General features: G+C 46.7%; 1 protein-coding gene across 5 annotated transcripts in view; it reads right to left on the bottom strand.

Annotated features, from left to right (window-relative positions):
- NEK1 (NIMA related kinase 1) overlaps window positions 1-18823 on the bottom strand; it is a 334451-nt gene that overhangs the window by 143623 nt on the left and 172005 nt on the right. For all 5 annotated transcript variants that reach the window (XM_082243984.1, XM_082243982.1, XM_082243981.1 and 2 more), the window contains 2 exons: window positions 13288-13365; window positions 2057-2152 (listed from right to left, as the gene is read on the bottom strand). In XM_082243984.1, coding sequence (XP_082100110.1) covers window positions 2057-2152; window positions 13288-13365 — 174 coding nt within the window. The remainder of the gene's footprint in view (window positions 1-2056; window positions 2153-13287; window positions 13366-18823) is intronic.

Below are 18823 nucleotides of genomic sequence, written 5' to 3' on the forward strand. Positions count from 1 at the left end.
AGCTAATTGCAGAAAGCCACGCAGGGGTTTTCACATCGCATCTGATGAGTCGCAGTTGTGAATGCACCCTTATGAATAGTCGTTCCCAATCAAAATCATTCCTGCACACGACATGCTTTAAGTAATATTGCATCTTTTTTTTTTTTTTCCTCTCTGTGGGTTGAACTGGATGGACTTGTGTCTTTTTTTTTACTAGACTAACTATGTAACGATGTAAGGCTCCATTTACACTTGTGCAACTTGTCATGCGACTTTCACCATCAAAGCTGTATGAAAAGTCACACCCCATGTTTTTCCAATGAGTAATTATATCTCTGCGACCTAAAAATCACATCAACATCGAATCCCGCTGACGAATCATCGGTCGTCAAAGACACGGCAGCAGCCCACTCCTTAAGAACTCGCTATTCACTGGTTGTTAAGAACGCCACCTGCTCCTTACCCATAAGTCGCACCCATCCAAAGTCACGTCAAAGTCGTGTCAAAGTCACATCAAAGTCGCAATGTACAGTTAAACTGGAAATCTCACAATTTTGAAATCACACAAGTGTGAACTGAGCCTAAGAAACAGGTGTGAATCAGGAACAAAGTTTGGTAAAATCCTTACAATGTACATTGGTCACCCAGAGGGGGAATGTTTTTTTTTCTCCAAAAAAGTGGAGTTATTCCCTAAATCTAGTGGATAAAACTAAACTATTCAAATTTTAAAAAGAAAACAAAAATCACACTTTAAATTCAAATTAAATCATTTTATCAGTTTAGACCAGCCTTTTTCAACCAAAGTGCCTTTAGGTTTCTTCAGGGGTGCCATGGCAAATGCTTTAAAATGTATCAAAAATTGTATACAAGCCAGCAGGTGGATCAAGCCTGCCTTTTAGTTACACAAAGCCACAGGTTTTCATTATGCACCATTACCTCTTTCTAGACACTGGCATCCCAACAACCAATGACATGATCCATTAATAAGGAGGATGTCTGTTGCCTCCACAGCATCCTTGTTTGACCCTCCTGTGCCCTCTCCCTCAGCACTGGGGTGACATTAGCTGACTGATGGAGAGAAATTGAGGGAGAAGAGAGACATTGGAATACTAGTCTGTGCCAGTGGGCAAAAGTGTATTTGCTTTGGAAGACTAAATCACCTCCAACGTTGGGTGTCCTACTGTACGTGTGGATGTTGTTGCACTGTGTAAAGCTATTAGAATAGTTTTTTTACAGTATAAAATGGGGTGCCTCAAGACTATCCATAATTTTGAAGGGTGCCTTGAGGAGGTCTATCATTTTAAAGACAATCATTTTAGTATAAGAAACCAAAAATTAGTCCAGTTTCCTTGAAGAGTTCTGTTACACTGGTGTGACTTCCTGCCAAGGACCCTTCACTTGTTTTGCGACAGTTTGGACTACTGTTACAGTTGCTTTATTTCAAAACACCATTCTATTTTGAATTTCATGTGCCTGACATTTACCTGGTTACTCCTTCCAGATTCGTATCACACTTGACCCACTCACTTTTCCCACTGTTTGCTCTGTAGGCTATACTTCTGCAGAGTGACTTGGGTAAGTATTTCCAGCTTCCTGTCCTTTATTGTGGCAGTGCAAGGGCTGGAGAAGTTACAATGTGTATTGCCTAAACCTAAAGTTAATGAATTAGATCAAATACCTTGACATCCTCTCCATGCAGGCTCCGGCTTCCATCCCTGGTCGGGTTGTCTTCCCTGCAGCAATGGCTCCCTTCTGCCTGTGCTCTCCTCCCCCTATTCACGGCCAAAGCAGCTCCAGAGGCAGAAGCTTTGAATTTTACTGCTTTGCACAAGCTTCCCCTTTGTGAGTGTGTTTTTAATCATAATAAATATAGTACACCTTGTTTACTACACTATGGAGATTGCGCTTGTCTTTTTACTTTCAAATCCATTGACATCCACCTATGCCTGCTTCATTATGCGTTCACAAGCACCGAACATGAAGGATTTTTTTTTTTTTTATTTACGGAAACCTATATGAATGGAAATCGATTTCAAAATAAAGCAAAAAAAAAAAAAAAGTTCTTAAACTTTCTTACATGCTCTTCCCAAGCTCGTTTCTCCCTTTCATCAGCTTCCCTTCTCTTTCGCTCTAGATCTTCTTTTAATGCAGCTGCTCTAGCATTGGCTTGGGCCTGCACAAAAAAGTAAAAAAGAAGATTTTATTGGAATTGGGCTACATTTTTATTAACAACATATGTACAACCTAAATTAAATGGAAGAGAAGGCATCGTACAGAGTTTTATAGGACGGATTCTAAACTTGGAGTGAAGGTGACAGTGCTGCAAATCTACTCAAAGCCCGGATTTGCAAAAACCCAACATGCAATTGTCTATGTCATGAATATCTAACCTCAAACCTTAAAAGCAGATGTATTGGATAAATAGGAGATTACTTGTTACACAAGGGCATGTGACTTGCACAAAATTTCATATCAGGAAAAGTGAATCACAGTATCAAAAGTGGTCTGGGGAAAAAGGTAAAATAAGGTCAAAACAACTTAAAGACCTATGTTAAAAAAAAAAAAAAAAAAAAAAATGGATTTTTGTCCTACCATAAAATCCCTTTCTCTGATTTTCATTGACTGACACAGCTCCATATCTTCTTGGACTCTGGGGTTATGCTGCTCTCAACAGGAGTAGGACACGGTGGAAACAAAAGACTACGCCACCTAGGGCCGTCCTAGGGGATATACTTCCTACTTCCTGCTATAGGACCTCAGTTTGTAACAAGCAGTGTCAGAGAAAAATATAACAACTCAGAGGGGTGGGTGCTGTGTCCGTCAATGATCATTAGGAGAGAATTTTAAGGTAAGACAAAAATCCAGTTTTCTCTTTCGTTCACTGACAGACACAGCTCCATATCTTTTTGGACTCTGGGGATGTCACAAAGCAGTGTCAACATGAAGGGTGGGGAAAAAAAAACGCAATGCACATAATTCCCAAAAAGGGCTAAACAGCCAACCAGGTAAGCCAGGAGCTCAACCAGGAACAACTGGAGCACCACCCAGAAAGAATACACCATCAAAAGGCAGGAGCCTCTGCAACAGAGGCCTACAAAATCTGCAGATGCTAGGACATCCACCTTGTAAAACTTGGTGAATGAATGCACAGACGACCATGTGGCAACCTTGCACACCTGAACCACTGACGCCGGATGACGGAAGGCCAAGGAGGCACTTAACCCCCCTTGTAGAATGCGACTTAACAGGGAAAAGGAGGATCCTGACCCCTAATGGAATAGGGCTGCACCACTGTTGGCCTGATCCATCTGGATAGATGGTCGCAGTAGATGCGGCCTGCCCCTTACGACATCCATTCGGAAGGACAAACAAGGAAACCGATTTCCAAATCGCCTCAGTCGCCACCAGGTACACCCCGAATGCAGGAACCACATCCAGGGAATGTAAAGCAATTTCTTTAGGATGTTTCAGCTTAGGGCACAAGGAAGGCAATACAATGTCTTCATTCAAGAGGAAACATGAGACGACCTTAGGAAGGAACGACTGACAGGGACATAGTACCACTGTCCCTGTGAACCACCAGGTAAGGTGACCGACAAGACAACGCAGCCAGTTCTGACACCCTGCCTGCAGAAGTAATAGCCACCAAAAAAGCTATCTTCTGTGACAGTAAGCAGAGGAAGTTCACTACTATTTTCAAAAGGCGGTCTGTGAAGAACTAACAGAACCAAATTGAGATCCCGCAGAGGTACCAGAGACCTTACCAGAGGTGCCAAGTGGTGAACCCACTGAACGAAAGGGTGAACCAAAGTATTTGTAGCCAACGGCTGTTGGAAAGAAATTGCCAAAGCAGAAATCTGGCCCTTGATGATGCCCAGAGCCAAATGTTCATTTACACCTTGTTGTAGAAACTCCAGCAGGGGGGACACAAAAAAGGAATGGGGGGGGGGACATCGAAAAGGACTCACACCAGGAAATGTACGCCCTCCAGACTCTATGATAAATCTTCCTAGAAGTAGATTTTCTAGCTTTTAGCAAAGTAGGAATCACCAAATCCAGCAACCCTCTATCCTTCAGTACCTGGCTTTGAATAGCCAGGCCGTTAAAGCCAGCGACTGTAAAGCAAAATGGAAAATCTACCCTTGAGACAAAAAGATCTTCTCTGAAAGGGAGTCTCCAAGGAGCATCGGCTACCAGCCCTAGGAGCCTGTGTACCAAGACCGACCAGGCCAGTCTTGAGCCACCAGAATGACTGGAATTCCTTCTGCCTCGATTCTGTACAGAAGCCTTGGCAGAAGCTGTAGTGGAGGAAAAGCGTAAATCAGACGATACTGACCCCACGGGACAACCAGAGCATTGATGGTGTTGGCCAAAGAATACAGAGATCTTGCTACAAACCTCTCAACCTTTCGGTTGAGACGAGAGGCCAACAGGTCCACATCGGAGTCCCCCGCTGGAGACAGTTGTTGAAAAACTTTCGGATGAAGAGACTATTTGCCCAGACTCCGGGTAGTCCGCCTGCCATTTTTCCACTCCTGGAATGTATATAGCAAAGAGGGCTGGACCAATGTTCTGCCCACCTTAAAATACTGGCAACTTCTCTGGCTGCCAGGGTACATTTGTGCCCCCTTGATGATAGACTACGCCACAGCCATGGCATTGTCTGACTTATTCCTTACCAGACACTGGGACAGGCAAAGCCTGATCACCTGAATCTCCAATATATTGATCGGCAGATTGGACTCCTCCTGAGTCCAAACCCCTTGAGCCGAATCCATACTCAAGAAACCTCCCCACCCGGACAGACTGGCGTTCGTGGTAACCACTGTCCAGTACAGGAGGAGAAAGGAGTTTCCTTGTCGAATCGCTGGGGAATGGAGCCACCAAAGCAAGGATCCCCTCGCACCTCGGCTCTACAGGATCAGATTGTCGAGAGATAGAGGATTCTTGTCCCATTTGGCAAGAACCTCCTTTTGCTGAAGCCTGGTATGAAAATAAGCAAACGGAACTGCCTCGAAGGTGGAGACTATCAAGCCCAGCACTTGCATGCATGTCCTGAGAGCCAACCAACAGTTGGACAACAGGAGCCAAATCGCATGCTGCAACTTCAGCTGTTACCCCTCTGGGAGAAACACCCTGGCTGAGGCTGAAACCAAAGTCAGGCCCAGGTAGTCCAGCTTGTTGGACGGAGTCAGAGCTAATATCTGAAAATTCAGCATCCTGCCAAACTCTTGCAGAGCTTGCACAGTGATGTCCAGATCGTCTTCTAAGACAGACGGAGACTCTGCTCGCAGAAGGATATCGTCCAGGTACTCCGTACCACGATCCCCCTTTGCCTGAGCAAGGCTAACACTGGAGCCAACACTTTTGTGAACACCCGAGGAGCTGAGGCGAGACCAAAGGGTAATGCCACAACTTGATAATGTTCCTCTCCAACGGCAAAACAAAGAAACGTTGATGCCCTACATATATTGGGATATGAAGGTAAGCATCCTTGATATCGAGAGAGGCCAGAAAATCCCCTTGATGAAGGGATGCCACCACCGTGTGAATGAACTCCATTCAAAATTTCTGAACCCGCACAAAGCGATTCAGGGCCTTGAGATCCAAGATTGCACAGACCTTGCTTTCCTTCCTGGGAACAGTAAACAGATTTAAATAAAATCCCTGAAAACTAAGACAATTACTCCCTGTGACAGCAGATCCTGCACCACAATGGCCCTGCAGCCGATTAGGGGACAGGCGCAAGTTGGAAGGAAAGAACCTTGCGGGAGGTAAGGACCAAAACTCGATCCTGTAACGGTACCGAATCGACTCGTGGACCCATTTGTCTTGAATGAGCACAGTCCACAGATTTGGAAAAAAAGCAAAGATGCCCTCCCCCCCACCCCAGATACAGGTAAGGGCACCCCTTAAGGCAGAGAAGGGCTTGTCTGCGGGACCAGTGGAACCCGATTTTGACAATCCAGCCCAGGGTCTCTTGGAACCTCCCGCAAAGGTACGGGTGGACTTTTGTCCCTTGTCCTGCGAGCCTGTGGGACGAAAGAGCCGTTTGTGAGCCAAGAAGAAAGAACCACCTTTTTTGGCGAGGCTCTTTGCTCTTGGCAACTTGTGGAAGCAGAGTAGTAAGACCTTTAATGATCTCTTCCATAGAAGCACCAAACAAACTCTTGCAAACGGTAGGTCTGTCAACTCCTTTGTGGAAGCCTGGTCAGCTGACCAGTACTTCAACCAAATCATGAGGCTGAGCGTCACCACAGTCACAGAAACTCTGCCAGCCAACAGGGCCACATCCAAGGATGCATCACAGATGTACTGTAGCCCCAGTATCAACTGATCCTCCAGCTCAGGAGGATGTTGACACCCTTCCAGATCCTGGCGTAAGAGCTTTGCCCATTCTATTAAGGTCTGGGAAACCAAGGTGATAGCAAACACCGGCCTCAAAATAGAACCCGCCACGGTGAAAAGGTATCAGACCAGAGCCTCAGCTCTCTTGTCCACAGGGTCTTTAAAAGACGGGGAATCTTCCACCGGAAGGAGCGTGGCCTTATTTAATCTAGAAACCTGAGAGTCCACCACCAGTGGAACCGTCCGCTTCTTCAGAAGAGACTCCTCAAAAGGGATATCTCCTAGCAAAACGCTTTGGTATTCCAACCATGCGTTTCGGGGACCCCCACTGACTAGCGACAATCTCGTCGAAATAAGCAGGAAAGGGAAATACCTCAGTTAGCTTGGCTGCCTACGGGTGCCAAATTGCACCAGCGCAACCGACGCAGCATCATCGGTGTCTTCCCATTTTACATTTTCCCGCACTGATATAATCAGTTCCACCACAAGCGCCTTTTCACGTGTGGCCGTAGTGGAAGATGAACCATCCTCACTGTCAGAGCACTCGGGGTGCGTGGACATAGACTCTGAGGAGGCAGAGGATACAGGTGAGGGCGGAGGGCGCTTCTTGTAAGGCTTGGAAAGCCATATCAACCTTTGATACAATTGACTGTAGGACCGCCATTAAGGCCGTCAGGACAGTCTGAGTCCCAGAGGGTCCCGCAGTTTCTGAGAGAGGGTCAGGTGGTGATACCTGCTCCTGGGACTCCATGGTTAAATCGGAGGATACCCTTAATATGCAAGGGACTGCAAGATCCAGCGCACCAGCGGCGCTGCTATAGCAGAAAAAAGGGGGGCTGTATTCGCACAGGGACTCACCACCACCCCTTTTGAGCCAAGCTGCTTGCCATGCAGCAATCAAAAAAGGAAAACAAGCCCAGTCACTGCCCCTAGAGGCCCACTGCCGCATCACCACTCCACAGGCTACAAGAAAATGGCCGCCGTATTGACTTCAATAGGAAACTCCAAAAACATGGCCGCAGAGGCTGCATACAGCCACCCACAACAAAATGGCAGCGCATCGCGGCACCCAGTACTCATACAGTTACTTGTAGCTCACCGGGGGGGGGGGGGGGGGGTCCGCACAGGACTCCCCGCGCAGCCATTTCCTTCCCAACACCATGACATTGCACACCCACAACAGCCCGTGCAGCCCAAGGGGGGTAGGTGAGGGCAGCTCAGTACAGGGGAACCCCACTAGTGAGGGGGGAAACCATGAGGGAAGGAGGGACACAAAAGGGGCCTACCAACCCGAGGAAGGGCATGCGTCCACCCCAGAATTTCCCTAGAGGAGAGGGGGGACACTACTCACCAACCAGGGAAGCTGAGCAGGCACAACTCCTGACAGTCCACTGCGCCATCTTGGAATGGGGGTGCTGCGGGCCAGAGGTACGCTGCAACTTTGGCCATGACCATTATCGCAACAAGGGCTTTGCGTCCTCGCGAGGTGCTTCACTCGCCAGCCAGCCCCCGTCCAGTGTGGTTATGTCGTGGCCAACCTAGCGCGGAGCTAATAGTTGGGTCGCGCCCGCTGGCCAGACTGGGAAGACCGTAAGGATCTAGGATATCCAGTGCATCACCCAGTCCAGCAGTTGATTTTAGTTCTCACAAGAACAGAAAATAATAAAGGAAGAAAAATAAATCCATTTAAAAAGCGAAAAAATCCGAGAGGTAACTGCGGTCCTTACTCCTGACTAGGCAGAAAAAGCTGAAGTCCTATAACAGGAAGTGGGAAGTATACCCCCTAGGATGGCCCTAGGGGGTCTAGTCAAGTTTTGTTTCCACCTAGTCCTACTCCTATGGAGAGCAGCATAAACCCAGAGTCAAAGAACATATGGAGCTGTGTACGTCAATGAACGAAAAGTGGAAAAAAAAGGAAGGCACTGGTACCAATTTGACTATTGCTACAGTTGTCACATTTCATAATTGGATCTTGCATGTCTGACTGTGCTACAACAAGTATGCTTGGTCCCATCTGCACTAGAGCTATGCTTGATCCATCTACCTCCCCCACTGCTTGCTGTCCAGGCTTTGTATCTACACAGTAAAAGGTACATTCACACTAGCAACTGCAATGCAACACAGAGGCTAGTGTGTGTTGTGGTAAAGGCAGTGCTAAATGCACTGATCCTGGCACACTGGTTTTTTCAAACTTAATTAAAAATGACACACAGTGACAATTCATAAATCAGCCAGCCAACATGCGGTAACTGCACTGCGCTGGAAGAAAGTACTGCACATCGCCCGCACACCTTGGCAATGCACTGGCGTGAACAGGCCAAACTAGAGTCAAGGCAGTTTGCCTGGTCTTGCGGTGGGGGTACGATTGGACTGCGCTGAAACAGCCACCCAATGCAGTCCTACCGCACCTGGTGTGAATAGATACGTTACTTCACCTTACTGTCAATTGGTGCCAGTCATTCAGAGGTGAGTTCCACAATCTTGGAGTGTCAAACAACCAAAACTGGTATTTGCATATGATCTTTTGTCAGCTATGGCAGTGCAGGGGAGAGCCAGTCAAGAACACAGGAGGGGGCGTTGCGGACGTGTGTGAGCTGAGCTCCGTCCGACCTGCTCCTTCACCTCGCTACTGCAGTGGCATTACAGCAGGGAGAGCTTTCCGCACAGATGCCCCCCTAAGAAGATGTCCCCCGCAGCCACAGCGCACTCCGTGGCTACGCTCCAGCTCCGTGGACGTGTACTTTGCTGGGAACAGCCGGCAGCCGGGTTAGTGCTCTGCAGCGCCACGTGCTGCTTCTCCTATCTTCTCCTTGCAACTGCCCCCCTCCTCTCCTACCAGTCTCACCTGGCAGCTCATCCCCTGGCCTTGACATTGGGGATGCCCTGGGGGATAGAGACCTGCGATCCCACATTTTGTCTCTCCCCACTAAAGCCAACCTGGAAAACTGTTGTTAGAATGGAGAAAGCACTGCGGCAGGACATTGAAACATTACAGGCTAACACTGTGCACCTGGGAGGCAGAATAGAGGCTCTGGAGACCTTGTGGAGGATTTAACTCCTACATTGCTGGCGCTGCAACAACACAGTAAGGCTCAGGATCAACGTATTGACTCTTTGCTGGATCAGTTGGATGATATGGAGAACCGCAGCAGCAGGGTTAACATCCGCAACAGGGGGTTGCCTGAGGCCACGGCACAAAGGGACCTGGTCCCGACCTTACAGGGACTCTTCACACAAATTCTGGGCAGGGAGGCCCCCAATCCACAGACCCTGATCAGCCCCGAGATGTCATATGCAAGCTGCATAAATATTCGCTGAAAGAACGCATTATGTACCATGTACGGGGGGGTCTGTCATGTGGACTTTGATGGGGCAAAGCGGTCACTGTTCCTGGATCTTTCCCGCCGCACACTTATGCAGCGCAGGGCACTTAAATCTCTTTTGGAAAAGCTGCAAGACGCCCGCCTGATCTACAGGTGGAGTTTCCCCTTCAGCTTATCGGTCTCCAAGGATGGCATTCAGGTCACCTTACAGCACAAATCGGACCTGCAGCAGTTCCTGTCCCGCTTTAACCTTCCCCCAGTGGACATTCCGGGCTGGCGTTCCTCACCAGAGATTCCAGCACCGACTCGTTCACAACCGAGGCAGCGGGTCCGCCGCAGGGGCCTGGACAGGCCTCGCAGTGAAGCTTCACAATCCGCTGCCTCCCTCCATCCACGTGTCGAAGTGCCTTGAGGACTGGCTTGCTGGGTGCCCTAGGGGCTCTACCACCCTTTCCTTTGCGATTTAATTGACTGTCACTTTTGGTTTCCCCCCTTCCTGGGGGTCAAGTTCTCATGGGACGGTTCCAGTTTTGCTGTGGGTTTAGATTTCACTTTATCCCATGGCTGTTGCTGCAGACTCTCTGCACGCACTTCGATTTTTCTTTTTGAGGTGCTCATTAAACAGGAGCGGGTCTGGAAGTGCCTGCTTGTTGTCTGCTGTACTACCTATCTCCAATAGGTCTACTCTCAAGAGTATCGTTTCCTGTTTTGGGACAGTGGCGATGTAGGGGCTGCTGGCCTCTCTCCTCCGGGGGAGGTGGGCAGCGGTGTCGGCACCCCCACCATATGTTACCTGGTAACTTTTATGGCGTCTATATGGCGCTTTCTGCAATGTTTGTTATGTCTTATCTTGCTTGTTGTATTTGTTATCCAAGTTTTTCTCTTTTCAGTGCTCTGTGCATCCTGGGTCAGTCTGCTGCGGGTCTCTCCCCCACCTCCCTGGTGTCCCTGGGGGTCCTCTCATCGGTGATGTGTCATGGCTTCCTTGAAGATAGTGTCGTATAAAGTGCGCAGCTTGAGCTCCCCTTCTAAACCCAGTAAGTTGTGGCTTGAAACTAAGAGGCTGGGGGCACACATTCTCTTTTTACAGGAAACCCATTTCTGTGCTGACTCGGTCCCCTGCTTGCCAACCCACCTCTATGATCAATGGTTACTCAGCAACTCGCACAAATCTAAAAATGGGGGGGGGGGGTTTTCGATTGCCCCTTGACCATTATTCCGATCCAGAGGGCAGATTCGTCTTCTTGAAGGGGACATTGTATGCCCCTAATACTCGTCAACTTCCCTTTCTTGATTGGGTCTTGGACTCCCTGTCTAGTTTCAGAGAGGGACGCCTGGTGGTTGGAGGGGACTTTAACCTCTGCTCTGATCCGCTCTTGGATACCTCCTCTGGCTTGTCAGTCCACTCCTTTGCATTCCTTAAAAATTTTCGCAAGTCCCTGCAGTCCCATCAACTGGTTGACTGCTGGAGGTTGCTTCATCCCACAGTAAAGGATTATAGCTTTTACTCTGCCACCCACAATGTTTACACATGGATTGATCTTTTACTGGTAGATCTTCTGGAATTGCTCGCGGGTGCGTCGATCGGTTCGCTCACCTTATCAGACTAGGCCCCTATCACCGTGTCCCTCACTCCTCCATCCCAAAGTGCTAGACAGTGAAAACCTGCTGGATGACGCGGTGGTGCTGAAGCAGGTCTCTGACACCATCTCTCACTATTTCACGAAAAACAAAGCGGTCATTCGTGGGGAACTGATCTCCCAAGGAGCTCGACTGAAGAAAGCACGTTCGGGTGAAATGTCATTATTGGCTAAACTCAGAGCGAAGGAGCTCAAACATAAACGCACCGCGGACGCGGCACTTGCGGACGAACTTCGGTCCCTCAGGGAGGCGCTTTCCGCACTTCTGGAAACGCGCATACGTTTTACGAGTTCGGGAACAAATGCGGGAGGCTCCTGGCTAGGGCGCTCCGCAGGCAACGGGGGCCGGGCTACGTGCATAAACTACATAATGCCCCGGGTCCATCAATGGTGCTACCATCTAAAATAGCTGAGCTGGTTAGGCCCGGACCTCTATGACCCAGTTTGAGAAACTGTGTATATCGGCTGAATCGATCCCTCACTCTGTCTCGGTTTTATACAAGCTTTTACAGGCTCTAGATGTGGGAGGTAAACCTGTTTACATCCGGGAGTGGGAGAGGGACCTGCAGCACACGTTCACGGAGACCCAGCTGTGACACATATATAGTCTTACTCACAAGAGCTTGGTTGATACTAAGATGCAGGAAAACAGTTATAAGTTGTTAACTAGGTGGTATAGGGTACCGGACGTTCTGGCTAGGATTTTACGGGCACACTCGAACTCTTGCTGGCTCAGGGGCTCCTACCTCCACATTTGGTGGGAATGCCCACGGATTCGACCCTTCTAGCAAGATGTTCGAACACAAATTAAGGGTGTCTTGGATATTGAGATGGATGATTCCCCTTTTGAGCTTCTTGTTGCATTTGCCATCCACTCCTTTGCGCCATTATCGTAAGTCGGTTTTGGCTTATCTGCTGAATGCGGCTAGGCCTTTGATCCCTATGCATTGGATGTCCACTCGGGTCCCTGTGAGGTCCAATTGGATCCGACTGGTCAATAATATAATGGAGGCAGAGGAGTGGGTCGCAAAGTGTAGAGACTGTTACAAGCTGTTCTATAGTTTTTGGGCCACCTGGATTCATTATGTATCCACCTCTGACACCCCGGCATGCTCCTGCCACGCCATCTAATGCCACCCCTGCGGGCCCTAGTTCTGCCCCGGGCGGTGCCATATAGTCATTGAGGAATAACCAGCCGTTGTCCCTTACTTGCCTATCTTCATATACCAGTTCAAGTTTTGGACCCATATGAGAAGGAGTTTTTCTGTTCGGTCGCTCCTGATGGCGTTGATCTAGGATGTTCTGTTGTGTTTGTCTCATTGTTGTTGTTCTCCGTCTATCGTCTTTCCTACTCTCTTTTCTATTCCTCCATTTCCCTTTTTCTTGCCTTTTTTCCCCCTCCCATTTCTTTATTCTGCTTCCTCTTGTTTCTCTCTTCTCTCCATCCTCCTGAGTTCTCTTGTCATGCTCTCTTGTATGGACAGTTCACTCCTTACAGATGTGCCAAAATGTACCTAGGTTGGCAGTTCCCTTAGGGGGGTCGCTGCACTCTCCCTATGCACTGTCTACATTCGTTGTTACAGGAAGGCTTCCTTCTGTCGTGTACTTGTTTTGTTATGGAAATGACTACTATTTTTTAGACACTGTTTTTCTACTTTCTGTAACCTTTGTTATTTACTAAAATAAAGATTACAAAAAATAAAAAAAAATAAATAAAACACTGGAGGGCATTTCTCTAATTTAAACCACAGCTTCACAGATGTGCTTTAAGCACTGTCACAGGGTGAACGTAATTTACCACGACACGAGACTTTGCTAAACACTCTTAAAAAGTACAAAGTTACTAAACAATAAACATACCAATACAAATATAATCCAGTTGTTTTGTATCACTATTGGGATTAGTGTTCTGTGATAACTAGTATGTCAATGGCTTGTATAACAAATCATTTTCAAAACGAAACCTTACTAAAAGAAACAATTCTGATATACAATACCTTTAAGGCTTCAATTTTTTTCCTTCTCAGCTCAGCTTCCTCGCTGCTGCCTTTGCTACTTTGTTGTCCTTCATCTCCCTGTCAGATCAAAATAAACATGGTGAAAGGCATTTCTAAAATGTTAGCCAGTCAACAAACACGCATTCTGCATTTAGAAATTATGTTAAAACATATGAAAAAAGTAAAAAAGTAAAATTAACAAGTATGTATTATGAAAAAGCTATTATCATATAACAGTTGCTTCCCTTTACATAAACGCTGCTATTAACCAATATATTTGAGTATATTAGATTTGGGAACACATGTATTCTGAGTAACATTTAATGTGCCCTAATTCTTTATAGTTTTGAAGTGTATCCACTTTTGCAGCCAAATTGAGATCGTTACATGTTCCCATTCACATTGCATAAATTAAATTGGAACTTTAGTCAGAAAATAAATCCTTCTAGATCTCTTCAGATTGGCACCTTTAGCAGGTATAGCAATGTAAAACATTAAAAATAAGTGCCTCTACTGTTTAAAATCCATCAACGACCTGTTTCATCCTACCCTACCTCAGATGCTCAGGATGTTCTCCATTTTCGGCAGTGTGCCTAAAATCAGAGTCACTAGAGGTGGATCAGCCAACTGCTTTAAAACTAAAGCCAGCCATAGACTAAGCGATTCTATTTCCTGCAACCAGGTTGCAGGAAAGAAAATCGATAGTTTTCCCCATCAACACAGACAGTGGGGAATTCTTCCTGTGGAGCCATTGTGTTCTCCAGAACAGAGTGATCACTGCTAATGGCTATAATAGCCGCTAGCAATAATCGCATAACAAAACTTGACAAGCTGGTTGTACCCATGTAGAGTGATCAATGCGGGTTCATTTCAGTCCTACTGAACCTGCCTAGATTCAAACCATCTATGGCTGATTTTACTGTTGCTTAAGGGGGAAAAAAGCAACAGGAATGAAACAGACTATGCAGAGGGGTCACAGATTAGGGAGGGAGAATAGAAAAGCAAGAGTGGCGACAGGATAAACGCTGATGCCAGGGAGACAAAGTGTAAGAGTTAAACTTACAAGGACCAGAATAGCTTGCAAGCTACCTAAATAGGTATACCGAATAATACTGCTCCAAAGAAACAACTACAAAAGATAGTAAAAGGTTTTTTGGTATTATTTTTATGTATGTAGTGTCAATGGGAACACAAGCATAGTAGGGGTTCTTCAATTTTGACTACAAAAGTTGAAATAAACTTTACCTACTAGCTACCTAAATGCAGACACTGGAACTAATGGCAAGTAACCTAAACGTATACAGTGACAAAAAAAAAAAAAACATTAATAAAAATCAACATTTGTTGACATTTAATTTTTAGAGTGCATTAGAGGAAAAGATTTTTTGTGGTTTGTCAAAATATCAAACAAAACAGAGTTTTAGAGCGAACTGTATGTTATGTTCTACCTAATAATTCAGAGAGACCAATATCCAAAATTTTTTTGATCTGCTCTTTTCTCTAGGACAGGCATCACTATATGGCGGACCGTTGTCCTGCTATTTGGAAGTCTGTTGTGCCCTGCACCTGCTGTCATCCTCTGTAGCAGGAAGCAGAGGTTTGCTACCCGAGTTCAAAGGCAGGTGATTGGTTGCTAGGGAGGTCCTAGAAACCAATCCCCAGCTTGCACCTCCCACTTGCTGTCCAGACTTGTATCTCCCACTTCTCATCAGGTCTGTGTAAAGGGGGAGGGTTAGCAACGTGAAGAAAGGTTTCGGTAATGGGGAGGGAGCGGAAGACAGTAACGGGGAGGGAGCGGAAGACAGTAACGGGGAGGGAGCGGAAGACAGTAACGGGGAGGGAGTGGAGGACAATTCTAAAAAGGCTGAGGACAGTAATGGGGAGGCTTAGGACAGTAAATGAGATGGGGGGCATCAGACAGAAATATGAGGGGGAGCCGAGCACAGTAATGTAAAGAGGGGATTTTGATGTGAAGCGGAGGGATCTGTGATGTAAAGAGAGGGACTATGATATGAGGCTCAGTTCAAATCTGTGCATGTACATTTGCACATGCACTTCGCAGGTAGGGCAGCCCATTCATTTGACATGAGAAAGGCAGGGAAAGAAGTCCCTGACCCTTTTCTTTTAAATTGCGCTGCACCAAGCTGCATGGTGCTTCAGCACCATACAGTTTGGTGCATGCAACAATGTGCTATAGGTGGCGATGTGTGAGGATGCCTTTCAAGAATGAATGGCTCCACACATCTGCTAAAGTGCATCACATTTCTGTGTGTGTGAGGAACACATACAATTTTGCGCACGTTCTCCAGCCACAGAGATGTGAACCTAGCCTAAGAGGAGAAAGGGCTGTGATGTAAAGGATTTGCCTCATTGCACGAACATACAATTTCGGACCTCTGCTGGAAGAACATTTTACTGACTGGATCTCCAGGATTTTTAATTCAGTATCACTGCTGTAGGAGTATACCTCCACACAAACATTCATTATGTCATATTATAACATCTGCAAAAGATTTTTTTAAATAAGAGTCTTGATTGACGATTTATACCGTGTTATCCTTAACTGAAGCTAACCCTACACACAAACACTTTGCCATCCACACTAAAAATCATAGATGGAGGAATCTCCCCTGCCAGTTTTTGTATACCTGAACAATGTCTGCATCTAACCGGATGCACTAACTGTTCAGCCATCAACATTTCACCCTACTCCTTTTATTTTTCAATCTAAAGTTGTTCAGCTGGGTGGTGCAGATTCCTGCTTATTAATTGGCCAAAATTCAAGCCATGTAAAAGTCAGCCTTAAAAGGGAAGCATTCTTTTTTTAAAGACAGCACCACAAAAAGAGGTTTAATTTGACAATGTCTTCACAAGTAGTCAAGGAAGAGGGGGGTCACTGCCAAGCCTCGGATTCTGTTTAAGTGAGCTATTCTTGAGCTATGAGGCACTTTAGCCAAGCTTTTTTTCAGCAAAGCAGATAAAGATGGCTATGTTTCAATATATATTTTCATTGCCAGATTTTGCATCAAATTAAAGTTTTAACAGAATTGGTTTATGTGCCAACTTATGCTTTGAAGGCTTTTCATCCACCATTATTGGCAGTGAAGCTAATTGATAATATTCAGCCTTCTATTATTTGGTCCGATTAGACCTTCAGTCCAAACAAAGTCCCTGCCCTTCAAGGAGTTTTTAAGCAAATCCTTGGTTGGGAAGCGCCAAAGTCACATTGAAATCGATCAAGCTCATACAAACCTCCCTCAGAAGACCCAGCTAAACCATGAGATATCATTTGCAAGCTTCATAAATACTCGCTGAAGGAACGCATCATGTATCATGTCAGAGGGGTCCACCACATGGAATTTGATGGAACCAAGTTGTCACTGTTTCCTGACCTCTCTGGACACACGGTGATGCAGCGCAGGGCCCTTAACCTGCTCTTAGAAGCTCTACAGGAAACTCACCTGATCTACTGCTGGGGTTTCCCCTTCAGTCTTTCCATTACTAAAGATGGTAACCAGGCAACCCTATGGAATAAAGCAGATTTACCTCAATTTCTCTCTTGCCTTGGTTTGCCTCCCATGGACACCCCAGACTGGTGCACTTCCCGTACCGGCTCGCTCCCAGCCGAGGCAGCAGGTACGCCGCAGGGGCTGGAACAGGCCTTGCAAAATAGCACATCTTGCTTCGCTGGATTAATGCCCTTTTCTGTGGCGGCCTCTTGAGTGACTCCCTAGGACTCTGTTGCACCCTTCCCATCCCTTTAGGGTTACGGTTACTGCTGCGGACAAGAAGCGTGCACATCTATTCCTGGATGTGCTCTTCCACTGGACTGGGCCCACTGGCTGGTGCTCACCGGATGCCTCTCCACTCGCCCCCAATAGGTTATGTTCCCCAGTTTGGGAAAACAGCGGTGTAGGGGCTGTCATCACCTTTTCGGTCCGCAGGCCAGATGGCGACCCCTGCGCCGTCATTACTGGTATTCCAGGCGTTCGGTTTTCTTATGTTCTGTTTTAATGTTATCTTGGTTTTTACTTGTGTTCTTTGTCTTCTCAGCACTCTATTTTTCCTGGATCGGGCAACTGAGTCCCTCCTCACCACCCCTGGAGACCCCAATAGTCTTCCTCCCATCTGTCATACATGGTTGCCCTGAAGATTGTGTCATATAATGTCCGTGGCCTGAGCTCCCCATCTAAGCGCAGTAAGTCGTGGCTTGAGACAAAAAAACTGGGGGCACACATCCTTTTTTTGCAGGAGACACATTTTCATACTGACTAGGTCCCTCGTCTTCCCACACACCTATATAATCCGTGGTACCTCAGCAAGTTACCCTGACCAAAGTCGGGTGGAGTGGTGATTGCCATACATAGACACTGCCCTTTTGTTCCTTTAGATCATTATGCGGACCTGGATGGTAGGTTTGTCTGTTTAAAAGGCATCATGTTTGAACGTAAACTTACCCTTGCTACAGTGTATGCACCAAACACCAGGCAGTCTACTTTCTTGGATAAGATCCTGGAGTCCCCTTCCACTTTCAGAGGACGCTTGGTAGTGGGGGGTGACTTTAATGTAAGCCCCGATCCGCAGATGGACACATCCGCTGGCTATTCGGCGCACACTTCTTCGCCTTTCTCAAACATTTTTGTATCCTATTCCATCAACTGCTAAATATTTTAGCTACTATTCTACTTCTGTTTACACACAAATTGATCTTTTGTTAATGGACCAACATTTTTTTGGAGTCGTTCTCAGGCGCGTCAATCGGATCACTTACCATTTCTGACCATGCCCCTATCTGTCTCCTTCGCCCCACTGTGTCCAGATACAAAACAGTGGACCTGGGGATTTAATTAGAACCTACTGAATGACAATGTGGCACTAAAGCAGGTCTCAAACACCATCTCCCTTTATTAACCAGGGAAGATGGGGATAGCCTCAGTTTGGGAGGGACACAAAGCCGTTGTTAGAAGGGAATTCATTTCCCAGGGTTCCAGTCTGAAGAAAGCACACAATGGGGATTTACAGTCTTTATTGACTAAACTTCGGGCAGCGGAGCTCAAACTTAAGCGTAATAGGACCCCGGCACTGGCCACAGAACTCCTGGCCATTAGAGAGGAACTTACCAAACTCCTAGAGATTAGCATACGGGCCAGGTTGCAGCACATTAAGTTTTATGAGTTTGGGAATAAATGTAGGAACCTTCTGGCCAGGGCTCTTCAGCGTCAGCGCACATCAGGTCATGGTCATAAACTGCACACCACCCCAGTTCCTCCAACGGTATTAGCCTCTAAAATCGTGGAAGCATTTAGGGACTATTATGCTCGACTTTATCAGCTCCCTGATGCACTCACTGGCTCCACACCTACACAGAAAGTAGAGCTTCTCTCGCAGTATATAATTGCAAGGCGCAAGCTCCGCGGCTTACGACACAATCAGCAAGAAGCTGGAGCATATTTCCCTAACAGAGATAGAGTCAGTTTTTCAAAGACCTGCCAAAAGGCCGTATTAACCAGGATGGGCCTCTGACAAAATATGCTCC

The sequence above is a fragment of the Pelophylax lessonae genome, assembly GCF_965119305.1.
Source record: "Pelophylax lessonae genome assembly, chromosome: 1".
NCBI lineage: Eukaryota > Metazoa > Chordata > Amphibia > Anura > Ranidae > Pelophylax > Pelophylax lessonae.